At 45.0% G+C, this 20,727-nt stretch overlaps 1 protein-coding gene across 2 annotated transcripts; it reads left to right on the forward strand.

Annotated features, from left to right (window-relative positions):
• Nucleotides 1-6,892: 6,892 nt before the first annotated feature.
• On the forward strand, nt 6,893-18,110 carry TNFSF10 (TNF superfamily member 10). 2 transcript variants are annotated; one of them, XR_009275149.1, is made up of 6 exons: nt 6,893-7,108; nt 10,615-10,767; nt 12,188-12,230; nt 12,900-13,016; nt 13,733-15,052; nt 17,687-18,110. XR_009275149.1 is itself a non-coding variant. In XM_058812017.1 (5 exons), the coding sequence occupies exons 1-5, from the start codon at nt 6,986-6,988 to the stop codon at nt 14,179-14,181; spliced, it is 885 nt and encodes a 294-aa protein (XP_058668000.1). In that variant the 5' UTR covers nt 6,893-6,985; the 3' UTR covers nt 14,182-16,846. The 2 variants fall into 2 exon arrangements, 1 of the variants encoding a protein (XP_058668000.1); XM_058812017.1 differs by lacking the exon at nt 17,687-18,110 and having other exon boundaries at nt 13,733-16,846.
• The last annotated feature ends 2,617 nt before the right edge of the window (nt 18,111-20,727 follow it).

Genomic DNA, 20,727 nt, shown 5'->3' on the forward strand with positions numbered 1-20,727 from the left:
CGGATCACTGTCCTGATCCAGCACGGCACAGGAAGGGCAGGCCATGCTCTGCAAAGACACCTTGGGACACGTGGCTGCAGGAGGCTCTGGGGGGCTCAAGGCTTGCCTGAATTTGGGGATTTGCAAAGCCTCAGACCCACTGCAGGTCCCTTGAGCTCACCCTTGGTGCCTCCTCTCCCTCCCTGCAAGGACCTGGTGTCTCCTTTCCCCAGTTCAGAAACTGCAGCTCCAACAAGGAGAGTGCACAATTTGAGGGGCTTGTGTTTCCAGCTGTAGGAGGATCCACCTGGAATCCCCATCCAAAGTGAAAGGGATTCCTGAATCCTGTGCACTCTGCTCTGAGGGGACACCTGGAACAAAGAAGGATGATACTTTGATAAGTTTCAAAGCACCTCTGTGCAATCTCATTCCTTCCAAGTGTTGACATCTTTTATTTTCAGATGGCCTTTGTTTGCATTGCCTGATTCCCCTTTCTGGTTAATGGATTACTTAAAAACTCTGTGACCAGAGCACCACCACCATTGTGACAGACAAACAAGAGTAATGACTGAACAAAGCTGGAAACAAGTTGGGAATGTTTTGACTGCTAAGATATGAAAAAGTCTCCGGGGTTTGTTTGGTGGAGTACTCCTGGATTAAGTTACATCTCAGGGCTAGCTAAAAATTAATGGAAAAAGACAAGTGGTTACCCAGAATAAGCAAATTGATTGCTGTGTAGCAATCACTAACTCTTAAACCAGTGGTTTTTTTAAAAAATTGTTATGTTCTCTTCTTCAAGACTTTTTGCATTAGATATTTATTGTCAGGAGCTTTTTTCAACTTCCTTCCCAAGTAAATAAGGAAATCCTGCTTCAAAGAGCCCAGGGAAGTGTTTGTTATATGAGTTTTATTCCCAGACATTCAAGTTCTTGTTTTGCCAATCAATGTTAGCTTAAGTTGAAAATCAGTGAGAAAAGGCAAAAAAATCTTGGTCCAAGAGTAAATATACCGCAGCTCGATGAAGTACACTGCAGTTTGCTTTTAGTTAAAGATTGTTATAGTTATAAATGTCTTTTTTCAGTTAAATATTACACAACTTTGGAGCAGGAATGATGAAACTGAAATGCTTACAGACCCAGGAGACTGCTTTGCTTTCAATTCTTCCTTGAGTTCTTTCTGTTTACTGAGTTTCAGTGCTGTAGAAGCACAAGAAAACATCTTGCATCTGGCAAAATTTGCCATCTGTTGTCAGCTCCAGATCAATTCAGTCTCTGTTCCTGTGGCAAATGGACCCAGAGCTGTTTCAATGCTCTCTCTGGCAGTAGCTATGGGGAATTTCTGCTCCCTGCCCTATAAGCACCCATTTTCAGGACAGAAGGCAAATGCCTTCACAGTTAGGTGTCACTGAAAATACCAATTGGTCACCAAAGATGCACATACACAAAATTCTAATATAATGGCTGCAATTGACATTTATACAGTACCTTTTTAACATAAAGCTCATGGATTGTTTATCACCACCCTGGTGTGATTGGTATATTCACCACAGCCAAGGCTTCCTTCCAGCTTTGCTCCAACTGACTGATAACCCAGCAATCCACCAGTAATTCAAGTTTCCCCTGTCTTGCAGGGGCTCCACTGACTTGTGTTTCCCACTCACAAGCCTCTGGAGAGTCCAGCCTTGTAGCCTAGATGAAGATGTGTGACAGTTGTGTGACTGATGTTTTGCTGAGAAGAAGCCTCAAAAGAAGGTAATTTCTCTTCATACACTGAGATCTGGCACCCTAAAGAGAAATATTTGTCTTCCATTTTCAGTGGAGTTTAAAAGCACCTACCTATGGTAAAGAAAATAAAATTTCATGCTTCAAGGTTTAAGTTGATTGCATAGCAAGGCTTTGCTGCGTGCCAGGGACAATTCTTCCTCTCTGAAATTATGTGGAGGCAGATGGATGTGTTATGGATCTCCTCCCAGCTCCCTCCAGAGCTCAGACTGCGTGCAATGAACCTATTTCAACATTATTACTTTGTTAGTGTAACACAGAAAAACACTTAAGAGCATCCATAAACATTCCCTTTGCTGCCCTGGCCAGGGAGCATCCTCTAGTGCTTCACACACGACTGGCTGTGTGAATAGGGAGCAGCCACAAGGCCAGGTCCAGCTTTGGAATCTGCAGTTGAAAGGAGTTGCTGCTACTTCAGGGATCTCTGGGGAATACAGGAAAGCAGAGCCATGTATCCCTTACAGTGAGCACATATATTACTGCAATTATAAAGTTGTTTCAATTATTCCAAAATGACGTATTTAGAAACTTTTCTTTAACCGAAATCTTTCACTCTAAGACAAACAGAAATGTTGAAATGTCAGACCTTTCTGTCAAACAGAAACTCTCTGTTGTGGCATTCCATATCATGGTTAAAGCAATGAAACAGAAATGATTTGTGTTAAAAAATCCCCACTGTGAGAAGGAATCTTGAGTCAGGGCACCTTAGTGAAACCAACTGTGTTCATTCAGTGAGTAACACATGGGTGATTTCCTGGCATGTGCCCTGTGACAATCCTGGTGCTTGAGAGCTAAAATACTAGTTTTAGGACAAGGGGGAATGGCTTCAAACTCAAAGAGGACAGAATTAGATGGGAGATTGGGAAGAAATTATTCCCTGTGAGGGTGGGGAGGCCCTGGCACAGGGTGCCCAGAGAAGCTGAGCCTGCCCCATCCCTGGAAGTGTCCAAGGCCAGGTTGGATGGGGCTTGGAGCAACCTGGGCTAGTGGAAGGTGTCCCTGTCCATGGCAGGGGTTGGAATTGGATGAGGTTTATGGTCCTTTCCAACCCAAATCATTCAGTGATTTTATGATACTAAATCTCTCAAAGAGAGATTTCATAATGAGCACACTGAAAGGACAATGTACTTTTGGAAGTGCCCCTATATAACTGACAAAAGTTAAGAACAAGCTTAAAATATATACAGTATATTAAGAGGCAAAAGGTATTTATTTCTAGTTAAGTATTTTCTTATCCAAATAGAGAGATCCAAAGCTAGATCTGGAGTACTGTTTCTACAGCACATTTGGACATGATTGTGACATGTCCATGCAAGATATTGCCTGTTCTTTTAATCAAATCCACTGCTTGGGGCATTAAAAGAGAGATGTCAGGTCTGACTAATTTAATTCATAGGTGTGTTTTGGGCCAGCCAAACCACTGCAGTTGTTTGTGTAACACCACAGGCCAAAAGGGTATTGCAGTGATAAATAAAACCTGATCCCATGGGAGTACAAATCACAATGAACTCATGGATTTGAGATGGTTTACAACTGACAGTAAAAGATGAGGTTGGAATCTGGCACAGGGACCACAAAAGAATGAACAAACTACAGGAGCCAGATGTGATCTGTCCAGCACATGTGCAGGGCTCAGGAGCACACTGCAAGGTTAACCCTGTGCTGCCTGCTTGACTGGGGGCTTGGCAGGCTGAGGCTGTTCATGACCTGAAGCTGAGTTTTGCAGTGTCCCAGAGATGAACTGGGAGGCTTCAGAGGTGGGCAGGGACTTCCCCTTCCCTTCAGGAAGGAGAGGAGACAGGAATTTCCCACTGTGCTCTCAGAGCCAAACATTCAGGGGAACTGATAGCTGAAGTAACAAAGCCCAAAACAAGAGCAGCATTCAGGTGGCTGCTGGGGGGAAGGAGGAACAGCTTCATTCCCCCTCTGCAGCTACAGCACTGTAATTACATGCTGTGGTGAAAAACACAGCCCCTTTGCTGCTCAGCAGAGAAATCAAAGTCCAGAACTGCTACGTACCAGAAAGTCAGCTCTGCTTTGTCTGCCTTGGAAAACATCCTCTCTGAAAACATCTTCATCACCCCCATCCCTGCAGTCACTGAGGAATGAGAACTGAAGGACTTTTCCAAGTCACTCTTCCTTCATTTTTGCACATTTCCAGAGCCATTTTACATTGCCACTGGTCACACTGCTGGGGACACGTGTGGCAGGTCCCCTGCCAGGCGTTTCCTTGGCATGCCAAGTGACACATCCTAAGTCCACAGAACAGATTAAGGTTTATCTCTAATTAAATGGCTCACCAAGTAAGCTTTAACAGGATGAAGGAGCCAGGAAGTACCAGAGGTTTTGTTGGGGAGATGCCCTGGTCTAGCACTACACAAACACACATGACTTGGTTCTGTTGAAAAGCATGGTAACATCCTTCCTTCCCACTGGAGTCAATGCCCCAGCTATACTGTGGCAAAATTTCATCAAAACACTCATTTTCAGCTCTTGGAACCTTTAAAACAAATTATTTTCAGTATAAATTTAAACTTATTAGAGACAAAAATTAATTTTGGAAGTGAGCATTGAAAGTAGCAAAGATTTTCCAGTGCGTTCAATGCTGGAAGTGGTTGGAGTTTCACTTTTGGAATGTCCTTTGTCAGTGTGTAAAAAAACCTGTTTGACATTGCATAATGAAATTTTCAGATCTTAAATCTTCAGAAAGATAGTGAACTCATAATTTTTTGAAGAGATGGATTTGAATGTGCTCTTCCCATTGCTCTTTTCAAATCATACTTCATTTATTTTGCCTTGCAAGATTGGCACTAATTAAATAAGTATTAAATCAGAAATACCCATGGAGGATTTAAAATGATAGGTCAGAGGGACACACACTATGCCTGATAGAGGGCAACAAAAGGAATATATGGGTCTTGAAAAAAATCTTTCCTCAGTTGGTATGTTAACCTATAAAATATTTCTGTTAAAAAGAGAAAGCCATGAAGAGGCTGGAAAAATACAGAATTCAAACCAGCTCCTGATTATGAACAGGAATGCTCTGTAGTGCCCTGGCTCTCTTTCACTTTTGTTTCTATTCTTTTTGAAAGGAAACTCCTTCAAATCAGATAGGACCTCCCTAAACAACTAGAATGAATAGGCACAAAAACTCCCTTCAGCAGGCAGGGGTCATCATCCAAGTTAGTTTGCCGCTTTTAAACTGATTCTACTTACCTTGCCACTTTTGAACTGATTCTACTTACCTTGCCACTTTTGAACTGGTTCTAGTTAGCTTGACACTTTTGAACTGGTTCTTCACTCACGACTCTCTCAGGTGAAATGTCATTCTTAGGAATTTATGAACCCTGATAAAGCAGAAGGAGTCCAAACTGTCACAATGACTTTCCTGAGAAGTCATAGGAGGGGACCATGAGCTCACTTTTGAAGGATGTTAATCTTCTCCATCTGACATGTGTGTTGGAATTACCCAGATCTGAACTGTTTTGGCACACAGTTTGAATGTCTCAAAGAGCCAGACAAATAAACTGTCTGCTGCCACATTGAACAGGGATTGGAGGGTTTTTTTGCTACATTATGATGGAAGAAAAAACAATTTTCCTCTAAATGCTTGAATACAATGCAGTTACACTCTCTAAAGATGATCTCAATAGTCAGGGGAGATTAGGAAATCTTTTAATTTTCCCCTGTAATTATACTGAGATCTCCCACCTGCATCCTGGCATTCAGGTGTTGAACAGGAGCCAAAATTTCATCACATCCTGCAGCCAACAGCCCAGAAATGACTGACTCAAATATCTGACTTTGAAATACCAGCTTTCCATGGCTGCACAGCCAGCAGATTTATTTTTTAAATCTGCTGATTTTAAAGTGTCAGCAGATAATGATGGATTTGCTTACAACCCAGTCTGTGTGAGGTGAAGGTGTCAGAACCGCAGGGGAAGTTAATGGACACACTCTAAAGCAAGGACATGCCTTTGGAAAACATCTATCTGGGCACAACAGTTTGGAGAAAAGCCTGCTAGAAGGAGCCTCAGAGGTTTGAAAACCAACCGTCCAAACCCCAAAGTACCATTAGGTAAAGAAAGCTCAGAATGTACCTGATGTCCATGTACTATGGCAATAATCATGCCATGACCAGGGTGTAGAAGCACTGGCAGCACTGGGAAGGAGCTCCTGGCACCAGTTATTGGTCACAAGCACCTTTCTGTGAGGTTCCAGCTCCACAGAAGCTGCACAGGATAGGACACAAGGCAGCTCAGGAAGGACATGGAGCTATTGGAGTGAATCCAGATGATGCTCAGAGGGCTGGATCGCCTCTCCTGTAAAGAAAGGCTGAGAAAATTTGATTTGTTCAGCTAAAGAAGACTCCAGGGTGTCCTCAACGCAGCCTTTCAGTACTTGAAGGGGGCCTTATAAAAAAATATGAGGACAGACTTTTTATCAGGACTTTCTTCAATAGAACAAGGGGTAATGGTTTAAAACTGAATGAGCATTAATCCAGATTAGGTGTAAGAAAGAAGTTATTTTCAATGAAAAGAGTTTTACACTTAGGGTGGAGAAAAACTGGCACAGGTTGCCCAGAGAAGCTGTGGATGCTCCATCCCTGGAAGTGCCCAAGGCCAGGCTGGACAGGGTTTGGAGCAGCCTGGGACAGTGGAAGGTGTCCCTGCCCATGGTGAGGGGTTGGACGAGCTGAACTTTAAGGTCCCTTCCAATCCAAACCAATCTAAGACTCTATAACACAACGTGGACTCAGAAAACTCCGTGCCTCTCTGCGCACATAACCAGAGCCTTAATTTTAGAAAAACCAGCTTCCACAGTTCTCAGGTGGCAAACTCTCAGAGAGTTTGCTCGGAGATGCTCCAGCAGCGCTGAGAGCGGTGACCGCCCATCCTCGCAGCGATCCCTTCGCACTGCGGGGAGGCGGCACCTGGGAGCACAGCCCGGGAATTCAGGGCGGGAAAGCAGGGAGAGCACGGAGCCAAGGAGGGCAGGGCTGGAATAGAGAGGAGGGAGGGCACGGAGGGAGCCAAGGAGGCGGAACAGAGCGGAGGAGGGCACGGCCGGGGAGGATCCCTCACGGTCCTTCCCGCCGCCCCGCCCGCTCCATGCCCCGGCGGGCGGGTTGAGCGCGGGGCTGCATTCGCCGCGGGACAGCGGCCCTGAGCCCCCGCAGCCCCGGAGCCCCCAGCCCGGCCCAGCCCGGCCCTGCCAGCCCCAGGATGCTGCCGGCGGGCGGCCCCAGCCCCGCGCAGACCTGCGGGGCCGTGCTGGTGGCCGCCGTGCTGCTGCAGTCCGTGTGCGTGGCCGTCACCTTCCTGTACTTCTCCAGCGAGCTGCGACAGGTCTGTGGGGGCTCGGCGGCGGGGGGAGCCCCGGGACAGGCCGGCTCGCTGGGCGGGGGGATCCCGCAGCACCCCCGGGCCGGGCCGGGCTGAGGCCCCGCGGACGAAGAGCTCCGCTCGCTGCTCCCCTTTGTCTGCAGCGCGGTGTGCGAGGGGAGAGAGCTCAGAGCCGGGGCTGATACGGAGTGTCAGAGTCGAGAAAACAAAGCTCGGCGCTTTGGTAGGAAATGTGTTTCCCATTAGAGCGCGAATTCGCCGCCTCATCACTTTTGCGGTGCGGGCGGGCTGGGTGGAACAGGCGCTGTCTGTCAGCTGCACCGCCGAGGAGGACTCGAGTGCCCCGTGGATGCTTCCCGTAGGATAATACAGGGTTTCAAGGTTGTGACTAATCCTAAAGGAACTGCACCAGACGGCGAACACCGCTGCATTCGCCAGAATAACTTCAAAGAATCCATTGTGTAGTCTAGATGCTTTGGTCTCCTTACAGCCCCCCTTGAGGCCTGGCAGCTGCTGCTTAACTCTTCCCACTTCTTGGGAAAGATAATTTACACTCCAAGAATGTTGAATTTAGATGATAGTCCAGTGTGTGTGGTCCTGCTTTCAAGGACCCTTTGTACTCAGGGTTTCCTTGAGTGTCTTACCCCAAATTGACTGTCCTGCTGTGCCTGGATGTTGTTACTCCTGGCACACAGGTAAATCTACCTGCAGGTAAGTGTTCTGTACATCTACAGCTTCAGAAAATATTGCATAAATGTAAGTTACTGTTGTTATAAGCACTCAGGAGTGCATAATTAATTACATTATTAATAATAATGTAGATATGTATATTATGCAATATATGTGTTCATTCCACATTAGCTTAAATAGGTGGAGTCTTCTGAGATGTCAGAATTCTCTGTGAGGCAAAGGGAGTGTTCTGCAATAGGAGCCAATGCTCATACTTTCAAAATGTATAAAACAGATTTTCCTGCTGAATTTGTAGCTGTGGCTGTCCAATGGGGGAGTCACAGAAATGTGCTTATTTTGTGAAATCAGGTTACATGATTGCTAATGAAGAAAAATATATAAAGGCATCCTTCTTTCCTTATGCACACAGTACAGAGTCCCTTGCTAATACACGTGCCGATGTAAGTAATTAGTAACCACACTTATCTTTTCCTTCCTTCTATTCAAACACGTACACCTGGGACACAACCACATCCCAGAGACTTGCCCAAAATACAACTCACAGTTCCTGAAGAATGACAAGCCTGCATTTGTTGTGAAGGAATAAACCAGAGATATGCTGGACTGCAAAAAAGGTTATTGGCTCTGGAGGGGGTACCTTAACAACATATTTCTGCATCTGCCTTCTGGTGCACAATAAACAGGAAAAAACTCGTCTAGGCACAGCCTGCTACTCCACATCCACGTGGTACATGTGGAATAAACTCTGTAGATAAACTGTGATTTTTATCTGCACATTTTTCTTCCCTTTTTTTTTTTGTTCACAATACCTGCATTTCTACACCTTCACCAAATCACTGTGGCTGCACAGACTGCAGGTATTTCTATCTTTACAAAAAGCATGTTGGTAACTAGCAGGGTTTGTCCACTACAGCTGTAGTAACCTGATTAGGACTAGGAGTATGACATTTGTGTAACTGCTTTGCTTTAAGAGGAAGTACTAGGACAATAAAGTTCTTATGCTTCAGGATGCAGGGCTGCAAGGAAAACAACCTCAGGCTTCCTCCTATTTCAAGTCCAGTAACCACTCCTAACATAGGAGAGAGGCTCTACAACATAAGATTCCTGCAGGAGTTGTGTCCTCAAAGGGTTCAGTGCTGCAGGTAAACCTCATTTGAGTAAATCTTACAAGAGAAATATCAGTCCCTCGGTTCCATCATGTGTTGCTGCAAGGTTGCATTCCCTGAGGTTTCAAACTGCACACAAAGAAAGGTTCCAGTGCCAGGAGAGTGAAGCTGTTTTGAGGAAAAGTGAGCAGGTGAGGTGGAGGCAGAGGCACAGGGCTGTTTGCTCCCAGATGGGAGGGCAGAGCTGGGAGCTGAGCTGTGACGAGCCTGCAAGAGAATAAACAGTAACCTCACAACTTGCCTGTGTCTGGCTTTTTATCTTAAACTCGTCAAACTACTTTATTATAGAAGCTCATTGTGTAGTTAAATGGGTCAGAGCCAGTAGTTTTACCTTAATGAGCACGTATTATTAATCACTTGGAGTTCTTGAAACCTGATTTAGAAATACCACTGCACTCCTTGGCAAGGACACAGAAACCCTCACAAACACTTTTCCTTCTGCTGCCTCCAAAATACATCATTTCAAGTACTAGCTGAAGCTCAGTGGAATCTGCTGCTGCAAACTGAAGGTGGGACTTGAAGGGGGTGAAATCTCCTGGCCCTGTAGGAGGAAATCTTTCCTAAACACCTTTGTTTTTTAACAGCCAGGAAAGGCATGGAGAGTGAAGGAGAAAATTCACCTGTTGCTTTCAATGCCCCAGTCTCAAGGACAGCTAAAAACTGGTGCTTGTAGGAAAAAATGCATCTGTTTAGCAAAGCAAACCAAGCTTCTTTAGCACAACAAAAGAGTGAAATTTAAATGCTGCTGCCAGGATTCCATCTGAATGCTTTGCATGTTTCTTGCTGTTCCCTCCGGAGTGCTTTGCTGGCTGCACAAAGCTGCCCAGTGTGTGGCTGCTGCAGCAGGAGCCCAGGTCAGAGCAAACAAGGGCTGCTCTCAGGTCCTGTGCTCCCACACTAACCAACAGCGCCAGCTGGAGTCGCATCCGCAGGGAGCTCTGAGAGATTTCCTCCAGGAAAACCCTCCCAGTCACATTCCCTTGGAGCCAAAAGGAGTTTTGCCAGTCTCTTCAGTCTTTGCAGAAAACAAAAATGTTTTCTCCATGACTAGAGGATACAGAAATTTGATATTTTCATGTCAAAAACATCTAGCAGTATAATTTTATTTGGACTCAAATGTCATCTCAATTGTCTGGATTATCAGGATAAATGGTGTTAGGAGAGAGCCTAATCTGGATATGGGGAGGATAAGGTACAGATAAATATAACAGCAAAGGTCTGGATTATAAATGCAATTGGCAGAAAATACTGTTTTAAGTTCTAGTATTTGATTTGATCATCAATAATCTGTCTAATATTGAATTTCATCCTCAATAATCTGTCTAAAGAAATGTTTCTAATGCAGAACTAGAGAATCTAAAGACTTTCCAACATCAAGGATTTGGGTGTTGAATTTTCACAAAACCTATTAAGTTGAATATTGGATACTGCATTTATGTCTATGCAGATAATGCAAGCATATTTTTGCATGTGAGGTATGCTCTCATATTTAAATATGTCAGATCAGGATGAATTAAATCCTCTTGTTCATATACTACTTGTACCATACTTCAGAGAAAAGATAAGTGTGTTTCTTAGCAGTTAGTGAACGTAGTGACATATCACAGCTGCAAACAGCTGGATGAACAATGCTGGCTTTTCCCTGTGCTGCAGCTGCAGGACTCGTACTCCAGGAGCGGCATCGCCTGTCTCACCGGGGAGGAGATCGGCAACTCCCTCCAAAACCTGGAGCTCATCGAGGGTGAGGACAGAGAAGCTGATCCCTGCTGGAAAGTCAAGTGGCACCTGGGAAAGTTAATTAAAAAGGTATTTGGGAGCAGTGTGCTTGGTGTTGTTACAGCTGAAGGAATCCTAATAGCAGAATAAAGGAGGCTCAGATTGTTTTATTGCAAAGCAATGGTCAGGCCACAGCTCCAGCTGCAGTGCTTGCACTGAAGCAAAGGGAAAAACAACCCATAAAAGTGGTTTCACCGCATTCAGGAAATACTAAAGCAAAGACTATCAGCTTTTACTAAGCAAATTCCAGTGATGGGTTGGCTTATCTGAAATACCTCAGGGTAAAGGGTTTCTGCCTGACGATACAGTCATGGTGCTATTAGAGCTGTCACTGCCTCTTTGAAAAAACAAGGAGGCTGGGGAGAGCAAATGAGGTTAAATGTAACACAGGGAGAGGTACAAAGGTGCCTAAGGAGTGGTCCAGTCACAAGCTGTGTGAGGCAGTGATGGAGGAAAGAGCAAGTGGGCACACAGCATCAGACACAGCACCTTCCCAAAGAGCACCTCCTGAGTGACTTACACACCATACACATCATTTTGGCTACAGAGGACAAAGTCAGTCTGGCTGAAAAATCACAGGGGCTAAAATCCTCTGGAATGGCTTTCAAAATCCCATCTCCAGCACATAAACAAGGTCATCCACAGAAATTATCTCCTGGCTGAAATTTCCTGGCAAAAACAGATCTTGCAGTCCAAACCAGATTGTCTATTTGTATTCAGAGATCTCAGCTCCTTTGGTGGAAGCTCTGCCAGTGAAGTCCCTAAACTCCCGCACAGAGAAAGCATTGTTTTAGTTGGTGGATGTTTACATATCTAGTATACCTGCTAGCTCCCTGATTGCTTAGAAAAAAGTAGGCTGGGTGCCAGAAATAAGTTACAATTATGCTAATACTACTATTACTATCAGGATAGATGGATAAGTAAAAATGTGGCAGGACAAAAGCCACCAACATTTGGCAATACAGGCTTTATTAGCCACCCAGGTAAGGCATCACCACACTTGCTGCTGCTCCATCACTGTCCATGGTTTGTTTCAGCAGTCAGCAAACAGTTATGAAGAAGGGGAATGCACAAAGTAAAATATGCTGGATTAAGATCTTAGATAGGTAGAGGTACAAAAATAAATTAAATTTAATTGCTGAGATCTAAGACCATATAGTTCACAGTGCCAAGTATTCTGCAAATGGAAACTGGTGCTTGGACACTTCTCTTATTTGAGAGAAGCATGAAATTCAGATTTTTCAATAGACTTATGCCTGAGCTCTTGAAAATGTTTTCCTATGCCTTTCATCACCTATTACAGCATATTAATAGGTGTTTTTTCCCCCCGTTTTCTTGTTGATCAAATTCAGAATCCTCTTTATTCATGAGTAAAAAATGGTGTGTCTTTTTCCTGCCCCTGTCAGCCCCAGCTGACAAGCTAATTCATTTTTACTGTGTTTGTTGGCAGATGATGTCAAGAAGCTACGAGGAAAACATATCTGCAATCAACGGTATTGTAATAATTTTATTATCTGTGGTAAAAAGGAGCTGCTGGGGGCACTTGATGTGTAATGACTTGATTTTTTTTAAAGTGCAGAAAACTGGCATCAAATCTTTGTATGATCTAAGATCTTGCACTGGCATCAAGTCATCAAAAAATGATTACTTATTACTAGAAGGTAAATTTTTTCAGGAGCCAGAATTACTGTCAAGTGGTTAGAGCAAGGTAACCAAGGTGAATGCAGAGGACTCAGCCTCTGGATCTCAGTCCCATGTGTATGGGGGATGTTTAAAAAGCCCTCCCCAGGAACATGCAGCACAGAGCTGCAGAGATCAGTTAAGGAATGGCTCTGCTGAAGCTCACACTAAAGATGCTGAGTGAAAGCATTACAGCGTCCAAGTGGAAATTCACAGGGAGATTGGGAATATTTAACCATAAAATTGAGTACTGTGGGTTATTTTGTCAGTAACTTGAAGGCAGAGGGAGGAGAAAAAGAATAAAGAGGCACGTGAAGACATTTTTATGAGCAAGTGTAAAAGTGTGACCCTTATTAGCCAACAATCAGATACGATTCAGTCAATTAAAAAGTGACATAGCTATTCCTAAAAATCAAGTCAGGTGGAACAGATGTGCCTTCTAAAGTCATTGCTTCTGATGTGGGGTTTCTTTTGCCCTTCAGTTGAGAAGACTCTGACCCTGCCACACTCGGAGGGGCAGCAGCCGCGCGGTCCCGTCCGCCGCATCGCAGCGCACCTGACGGCCAGCAGCAGCAGGAGGAGCTCCCTGTCCTCACGCAGTAAGGAGAAGCCTTTAACCACAGTTAAAGACCACAAAATTAATTAAATTACTCTCCCATTGCTAGCCTCAAAACACCTTTTAATACTTGTGTTGGGTTAGTAGTAGGAAAAAAATTGTCCTGTCCCAAACATTGTGTTTTTCCTGCTAATTCCCACCAAAGAGAGAGAAAGCCCATTTCCTCTGGGTACCTCCCTAGCTCTTCTTTGGAACCCTCATTAGGAGGAAAAAGAACTTTAGATGTCCTTCCTAGTGTTATTTAGATGTCCTTCCTAGTGTTAAGTTTCCCTGTTTTCTTTCATTTCCTTCTGTTGGTTGTGCGAGTCCCAGCTGCTATGGTGACAGACCTATTAGAAATGTGAGACAGACAGGAGAGACTTGACATTCAGGCCATGCTAATGAAGGGCTTGCTCAGCTTTCTGCAGCTTCAGAGGGTATCAGACACTAATGGATATTTTAACTTTGTTACTAAGTAAAAACATAATTTTCCCCCCTTATTTGGGAGCACAAATATTAAAAATAAAGGCAGTTCTTGTTAATTCCCACATTAAGCTTACTTATGGACCATCAGATTATTGTGAGAATGGATCTATGAACTGCTGGGAAGAGCAGGTTTCTTATTTTGTTATTAAAAACCAGGCTCCTCAGCTAGCAGACACTTGGCTTCACTACCCATTTTTAAAGTTAACATTTCTTTCTCTCTTTTTTTTTCCCAAGTAAATCCCTTGCCCAGAAGAGGAATTGGACACAAAATAAACAACTGGGAACCATCAAGAAAAGGCCACTCCTTCCTTTACAACGTGGAGCTGAGAAATGGGGAGTTAGTGATACCCCAGACAGGCTTTTACTACATCTACTCACAAATTTACTTTCGCTTCCGTGAAGACGAGAACGAGGACTCAGAATTGTTGGGACAAATCAGAAACCCCAAACAGCTTGTCCAGTATGTTTACAAACTGACTAATTACCCTGAGCCCATTTTGCTCATGAAGAGTGCAAGGACAAGCTGCTGGTCTAAAAAGGCAGAATATGGACTTTATTCCATCTATCAAGGTGGTGTGTTCCAGCTGAAGAGAGAGGACAGGATTTTTGTCTCTGTCAGCAACAGTGACATAGTTGACATGGACAAAGAAGCAAGTTTTTTTGGAGCCTTTATGATCAGTTAGAACATGAAAGTCATGATCCCAAATGGCCCAGTGTTTTCTAGTCAGGACAGCTTAAATTCCTATAAAATAAGGGATCACAAGCAAAAGCTGCATCAATACCAAAAAGAGCAGACTGCCCTTTCTCAGCTCACTCACCGCGTGCCGAGTTCTGTCCCAGCAGCCAGGAAGAGCAGCAGCAGCTGGCTGTGAGTGGCAATGCTCTGTGCAGGCACAGGCAGCCAGGCTGGGAATGTGGCAGGGATTCACAGCCCTCAGGTGATTCCTTGGCCAGAGCCCTGGGCAGGTAAGGGCTCACCAGCAGCAGGGATGCTCCAGGCTGGCTCAGCTGTGGCACCAGGGATGGTGGATGCTCCACGTCTGGTTCCTCAAGGCTGAGACTGCATATCAAATTCTATTTGTGTTCTCCTTTGGACCCTGTCTTGAATATATCAGGAACCTTTGTACATACTGTACCCAAGTGCCTGTGGAATTTCTCCTGATTTTTTTTGAACAGGAGTTTTGCAGAAGCTGCACATCTTCATCTCTTCTAACAAAGCACTTAAGCACCTAATTAATTTTAAGCACACAAGCAGTCTGACTACACCAGGGTATCCACATGCTTGAAATTAAGTATGTGCTTAAGCATTCTCCAGGATCATGTCTTGAGTAAACACATTTGTCTTGTGCAGGATATTGTACATAAGAACAGCTGCTGGAATGGCACTGAAGAGCTTTTGAAATCAATCTGTGTTTTGATCAACATTTTGTAACAGTGCCTATTTACTTAATTACTCGGCTGCAGACATCTCACCAGGCTCCCAATAAGTTCAGTAATGCAGTTGCTGTTACAGTTGTTGACAGCAAGAACTGGATCCAGAAAAAAAACAAAAAGGTGGGTTTCTGTAAATACTGAATTCTGTGAGAAATTTGCAGCAATTTAGGCATGACAAGATTCTTCCATGTTTATTTGTACTGGTCTGTGTTTGGTAGGATGTAATGTAGAATAACACGCCCCAATGACTAACATTTGGAGGAAAACAGGCACAACTATCTGTACTTACAAATATGCTGCTTCTTTAGATAATGCTGTAATTATTTGATTTTTTTTTTTTTTAGGAATGGGAGGAAAATTCTCACAATGTTTTTTTATAAAATACTTTTTTTATAAAAAATGAACAGTATATTTTTTAACTCAATGAAAATGACTATTTTGTATTAAAAGGATTTGAAAGTTTAGACTGTATGGGCTCAATGCACAGCAAAAGTCAGGTAGTGTAAATCAGCACATCTGTAGCATTGTCAGTGGAGGAATAGCAAATTGCACCATGAATGCATTTTGCCCAGATTTGCAGGAAACAGTGGGAAAGGTGGAAAAATAAAATTGGAGGGAAAGGAAGACAGTTCTGCAAATGTTACTTGTGATGCAGGATAAGGTCTGGCTATTTTTTTTTTTTTAATACACTGGGGTTGCCGTGGGAACCCTCCCATTCACCTGCATGCTGTAATTAAATCACAGCAGCCCCTGCACACGGGCCTCAGCAGTAAACAGGCACGGTTCATCCTCCTGCCCATCAGCAGCAGGGGATTAACAGACACAGCCCATCTTTATCTGGCCATTCAGACAAGCACCTTGGCTCACTCAAACACTGTGTTGAAGCAGCAAGAGAGGAATTTCAGGAATACCCTTCTTTTGGCAGGTTAGAGCCAAGAAACACACCAGAGTAAGCTGAAAATAATGAGGTTTAACTTCTGCCTGCTGTTTGACAGTGTCACACGTGCTGGGTTCAGTGGCAATCAAATATGTGAAACTCTTCACCATTTACTGGAACACTTTGGTTTTCTTCCTTCTCAAATCATCTGTTTTGACAGAGAACAGAAAACATTTCTACAGTTTTCTCTCTCATTTCAGTATTGAAATCAGAAATTCTTTCCCAGCCAGAAGGGCTGGAGAACAGAGCCATTCCCTGCATACCTGTATGTCTGTTACCTTGCAGAAATGACTTTTGTAGGTTCTCCTTGCAGATGGACTGGGCTTGGTGCTTTCAGCACAGGACTGACCCCTACTATCAGATTTGATCACTGCATGCAGAGCACATTGCAACAGGAATCACACCAAATTGTAATTTTCTGAGTGATCTGAAGGCATGTTTGCCAGATGTTATCTTGGGGGAAGATTATCAAGGGATATCAGACAGGACACCTTTAAAGAAGAATGGAAAAATATAGCAAGTTCTGTTTGTGCTGTGTCCTGGCTCACACTTTTCATCTCACTTTATGCTGAATGACATATGTAGCAAATTTTTATAGATTGCATTAATATGTGAATATTGTAAATTTTTCTACATGACTTTTATATAAAACGTTTTTATAAATATTTAGTCTCACAGTGATTATTGGTGTCATCCTATGGCTTCCATGACAGCCCTGTCTTAGATCATTTCCCTGACATTGATTGGTATCAGATATGATCCACTAAATGCCAGAGATGGTTGCAATGCAAAGAACAAAATGCAAACCATTGAGCAATGCCATGTTGTGCAATTCCATATGACTGGCTCCCAGGTCCCAGCTGGTGAGCAGCATCTGGAAGCAGTAAACTGAAAAAAATCCCTGAAAATGATCTTGTGACCCGAGGACAAAATTCTGAGTGTTTCCCTTGAGGTACTTCTCATGTTTCTGGACTTTAGCAATTATTTAAGCACTGGGAATTCTTATTTAGTAGCAAAACATCTGATCTTTACCCATTACCAAGCTACAGTAGAAGATGTTTGTTCAGCCTGAAGAAGAGAAGGCTCTGGGAGACTTTACAGCATCTTCCAGAGGCTCCAAGGGAGCTGGAAAGGGACTTTTCACCAGGGCACAGAATGACAGGGCAAAGGGCAATGGCTTCCCACTGCCAGAGGGCAGGGCTGGATGGGATGTTGGGAAGGAATTCCTCCCTGTGAGGGTGGGCAGGCCCTGGCACAGGGTGCCCAGAGCAGCTGTGGAGCCCCTGGATCCCTGGCAGTGCCCAAGCCACTCCAGGGTGGTGGAAGGTGGAACCACTGCACCCAGGTTCTCTTTGGAGCTGGGCGTGAGGCTGAGGAAGAGGAACACAATGCCCAGGTGGGATCCAGTGAGCTGAGTCTAAACCTCAGAATTGGTGACTGCAGAGCACAGCCTTGCTGATTAATAAACTAGCATTGTTTTGAAGTCTGCTTGCAGATACTACTGCTATATAAACATCTGTAAAGTAATTTGAGCTCATTCTGTGTTTGACTTTATTAAGCTGGATTAGTGCTATTCCAACTGCACTCTTCAGTGATGAGAGTTGCTAAACCATAACCTTTGAAAGCATACACCAGGTGCTACCTCCTGCTCTAAACCACATTTATAACAGCAGTCAAAACACCTTCTGTCCCTGGATGTAATACAAAAAACCTGAATTTGCTTTTCTGTGTTTTGGAGAAGCATCATTTTAAAATGAATCTCTACCTTACAATCTGTTTTTCTTCTTCTCTCCACAATAAACACATAATGATTGTAGGTTCAAAGCCTTCAGATATTTCCATGACAACAAAGACTGATATAAACAAGAATTAGAACTTTACTGGACAAGAAGAAAATGGAAAGAATGGAACATCGGAGAGAAATCTCAAAGAGCCACAAATAGAAACTCTTCTATTTCATCTCCAGTGCTCAATGCAGTTTTGAAGCTACTGAAGAGAAACACAAATAATTTAAGATTTCCATGAAAGGTAAATGTCTAGTATAATGCGTTTTCTAAATTATCTTTTTAATATCTGGTTTGCTCATACATGCAGCTAGTGGATAAATAGAATAAAAAGTCCTTAACTTCAGCCCCTCTCCCTCATTGCAGTAAGACCAATGCCTTCACTCTTGTCTTGTTGGCAACATGAAACTAATGTTCTTGCAGCTGGGGGCTGCTAGATAACTTTTGTGAGCCTAAAGCCATCCTCTCTCACAGTTCTTGCCTCTTCTGTCACCACTCTCTGCACCACTGTCTTTAAGCAAATGCAAAGCCCAAGCAGGAATCCATTATCATGCAGTGTTTGTGGATGACAAATCTATAAATTCCATCCAAATTTGGCCTGCAATCACCAAAGAAATTAAAAAGAAAACTAAAGCTGCCCTTCTTCTCTCTCAGCTGGCATTTTTTTCTGGCCCTGATCCAACCCCATGCAGGAAAAGCAGCCAGAGGAGCCCTTGACTCATGATACCCTTTCAAAAAGGAGATCAAGGAGATCAATGTTGCTGCATCTGAAGTGCAACTGCCAGTTCTGATCCAATTGGCTCAAAACACATCAAGCTCCCAAGAAATTCAGGGTTAAATCATTGCATTGCAAGCTCAGGCTGTCTGGTGCATACAGATCTGGTGCTCACTCACTGCTGGTACTTGATTTTGGTATAGACACCACAATAAGTTATTATTCCAGAAAATAATTAATTATTGGGGAAAAACCACCAAAAAACCAAACAAAAAATCAAACAAACAAAAAAGCAAAAACAAAACCACAAAACTAAAAACCTCAACATTTTTCTCTCCCTGGAGAAAGATAAATTGTCGTTTTTGACAAGACACAGTTGAGCAAAACCAAAAATAATTTACATGAAGTATCCCCTCTACATAGAAAGTCACATTTATAGCTTTGGGCCATTTTCTCTGGTAAATATCAACATCCTGGAGCTAACATCACTGGCCTGAGAATGTATCAGGGAAAAGAAATTTTAAAAAGGAGTGAGATAATTCCTTGTAATAATGCAAAGTATTTGGCAGCCTAACCACATAAGCAGTTGCCATCTCCTCCATAATATAAAGCAATGTCATGTAAATTAGACTGGGGACACAGTTCTAATATGAAATAACTGTCTTTTAGTGGCACAAAGCCCATGATTTTTATTCAGAAACATATAACACAACTATATAGGCAGCTGGGTAGACAAAGTGAGAAGTACATTAGACTCTTTCTCCTTTTCAACTGCAATAATGTGCAGCCATCCCTCATAAAATTTAGCAACTGTTGAGTAACTTGCTGCGAAACTGTCTCACAGTTCATGAGCAGGAATGAGAATACTGATTCCAGTGAAACTGCAGAAATATATAATCCAAATTAGGATATGGACAAGGCACAAAGGCTAATGCTTGCATGATTACAGAAGGCACAAATTACAGAAAACTGGCACAGGCAGAGTAACTCAGCATTGTGTCACATCACACTCGTGCTGTCTACCCTCCAGCAAAGCCCTGCAGCCGTGGAAGGGGAATGGCATAAACCTGATGGACTGATGGAGCTCAGAGCAGCCTGGGCTGGTGGAATGGGATCAGCTTTAAGATCCCTTCCTACCCAAACCATTCCATGATTCTATGGTTAAGGCAGATGCCAACACGGATTCAGAGCACTGGCTGCCCCCCGAGAGATGGGACACAAGAGATCCAGCCCCTCTAGAACAGACAGGAGTGAAAAAGGACTGTGCTGCAGCACACATACCCTTAGAGTTTGTGGGGACAAGCTGGAAAGCTGGAGAGATACACCCTATACAGATGTGTGGGAACTTACTTTACTGCCTCTGATCTTACTTTGTTCTGCTCTATTCTTATTTCTTGGGTCCAACATTCTCCTTCCTCACAACAGCAGTCTGCAGCTGGGGAAGCACGGTTCTGTCCGTGCCTGCAAAGGGCAGAGCAGAGGACAGCAGTAACACGCTGAATTGAAATTTAATTGCGGGTAAATCATGTAGAAGCGGGTGGCTGCTGCAGCTTCACCGAGCAGGAGCCTGAGCGGGCTCCTGCCAAGATCCAAGGGCACAGCAAAGATACGGAGCGACAAGGCGGCGATCGCACCCACGGCTGCGGGAGCGGCCGCGAGTGCCGGGAGTGCGGGGCGAGGAGTGCGGGGACAGAGCGCTGAGAGTGCCCGCGGGAAGGGACCCGGGCTCGGGGGCACGGACGGGCGGCACCGGGGCACGGACAGGCAGCATCACACCGGGGCACGGCACCGGGGCACGGACAGGCGGCACCGCACCCGGGGACCTGGGCACGGCTCCAGGGGCACGGACGGGCAGCATCACACCTGGGCACGGCTCGGGGCTCCGGGAGCACCGACAGGCGGCGCCGCACCGGGGCACAGTTCCGCGGGCACGGACAGACGGCAGCGCACCGGGCACGGACAGGCGGCACCGCACCTGGGCACGGCACCGGGGCATCGGGAGCACGGAGCAGCGACACCCGCACCTGCCCAAGCGGGCGGGCGGCGGGGCAGGCAGCGGGGGCGGACCCGAGCCGTGCCGCTCCCCCCGGGGCTCGGCAGCAAAGTTTGGCGGCTCGGGAGAGCAGCGGGGGTCGCAGCGGGGCCGCTCCGTGCCCACGTCTCCTGTGACGCGCGGCAGCGCCCGCCCGCCCCGGGCCGGGGGGAGCGGCGGAGCGCGGAGAGGCGGAGCGGGGCCGCCCGTCCGTCCCTGCCCGTCCCTGCCCGCCCCCGGCCCCGCACCTGCCCGGGCGCGCAGCGGGCACCGCGCGGGGCCGGGCCGCGCCGCGCCGGGCGGGGATGCGCAGCCCGCGGCGCCAGG

This window comes from Ammospiza caudacuta, chromosome 11, assembly GCF_027887145.1.
Source record: "Ammospiza caudacuta isolate bAmmCau1 chromosome 11, bAmmCau1.pri, whole genome shotgun sequence".
NCBI classification, from domain to species: domain Eukaryota; kingdom Metazoa; phylum Chordata; class Aves; order Passeriformes; family Passerellidae; genus Ammospiza; species Ammospiza caudacuta.

What these genes read in the sequence shown, in the direction of transcription:
- TNFSF10 (XM_058812017.1), top strand. Translation starts at nt 6,986, where the DNA reads ATGCTGCCGGCGGGCGGCCCCAGCCCCGCGCAGACCTGCGGGGCCGTG. An exon ending in AAACATATCTGCAATCAACG is followed by an intron (nt 12,231 to 12,899) that starts GTATTGTAATAA and finishes TTTGCCCTTCAG; the next exon opens with TTGAGAAGACTCTGACCCTG. An exon ending in GAGCTCCCTGTCCTCACGCA is followed by an intron (nt 13,017 to 13,732) that starts GTAAGGAGAAGC and finishes TTTTTTCCCAAG; the next exon opens with TAAATCCCTTGCCCAGAAGA.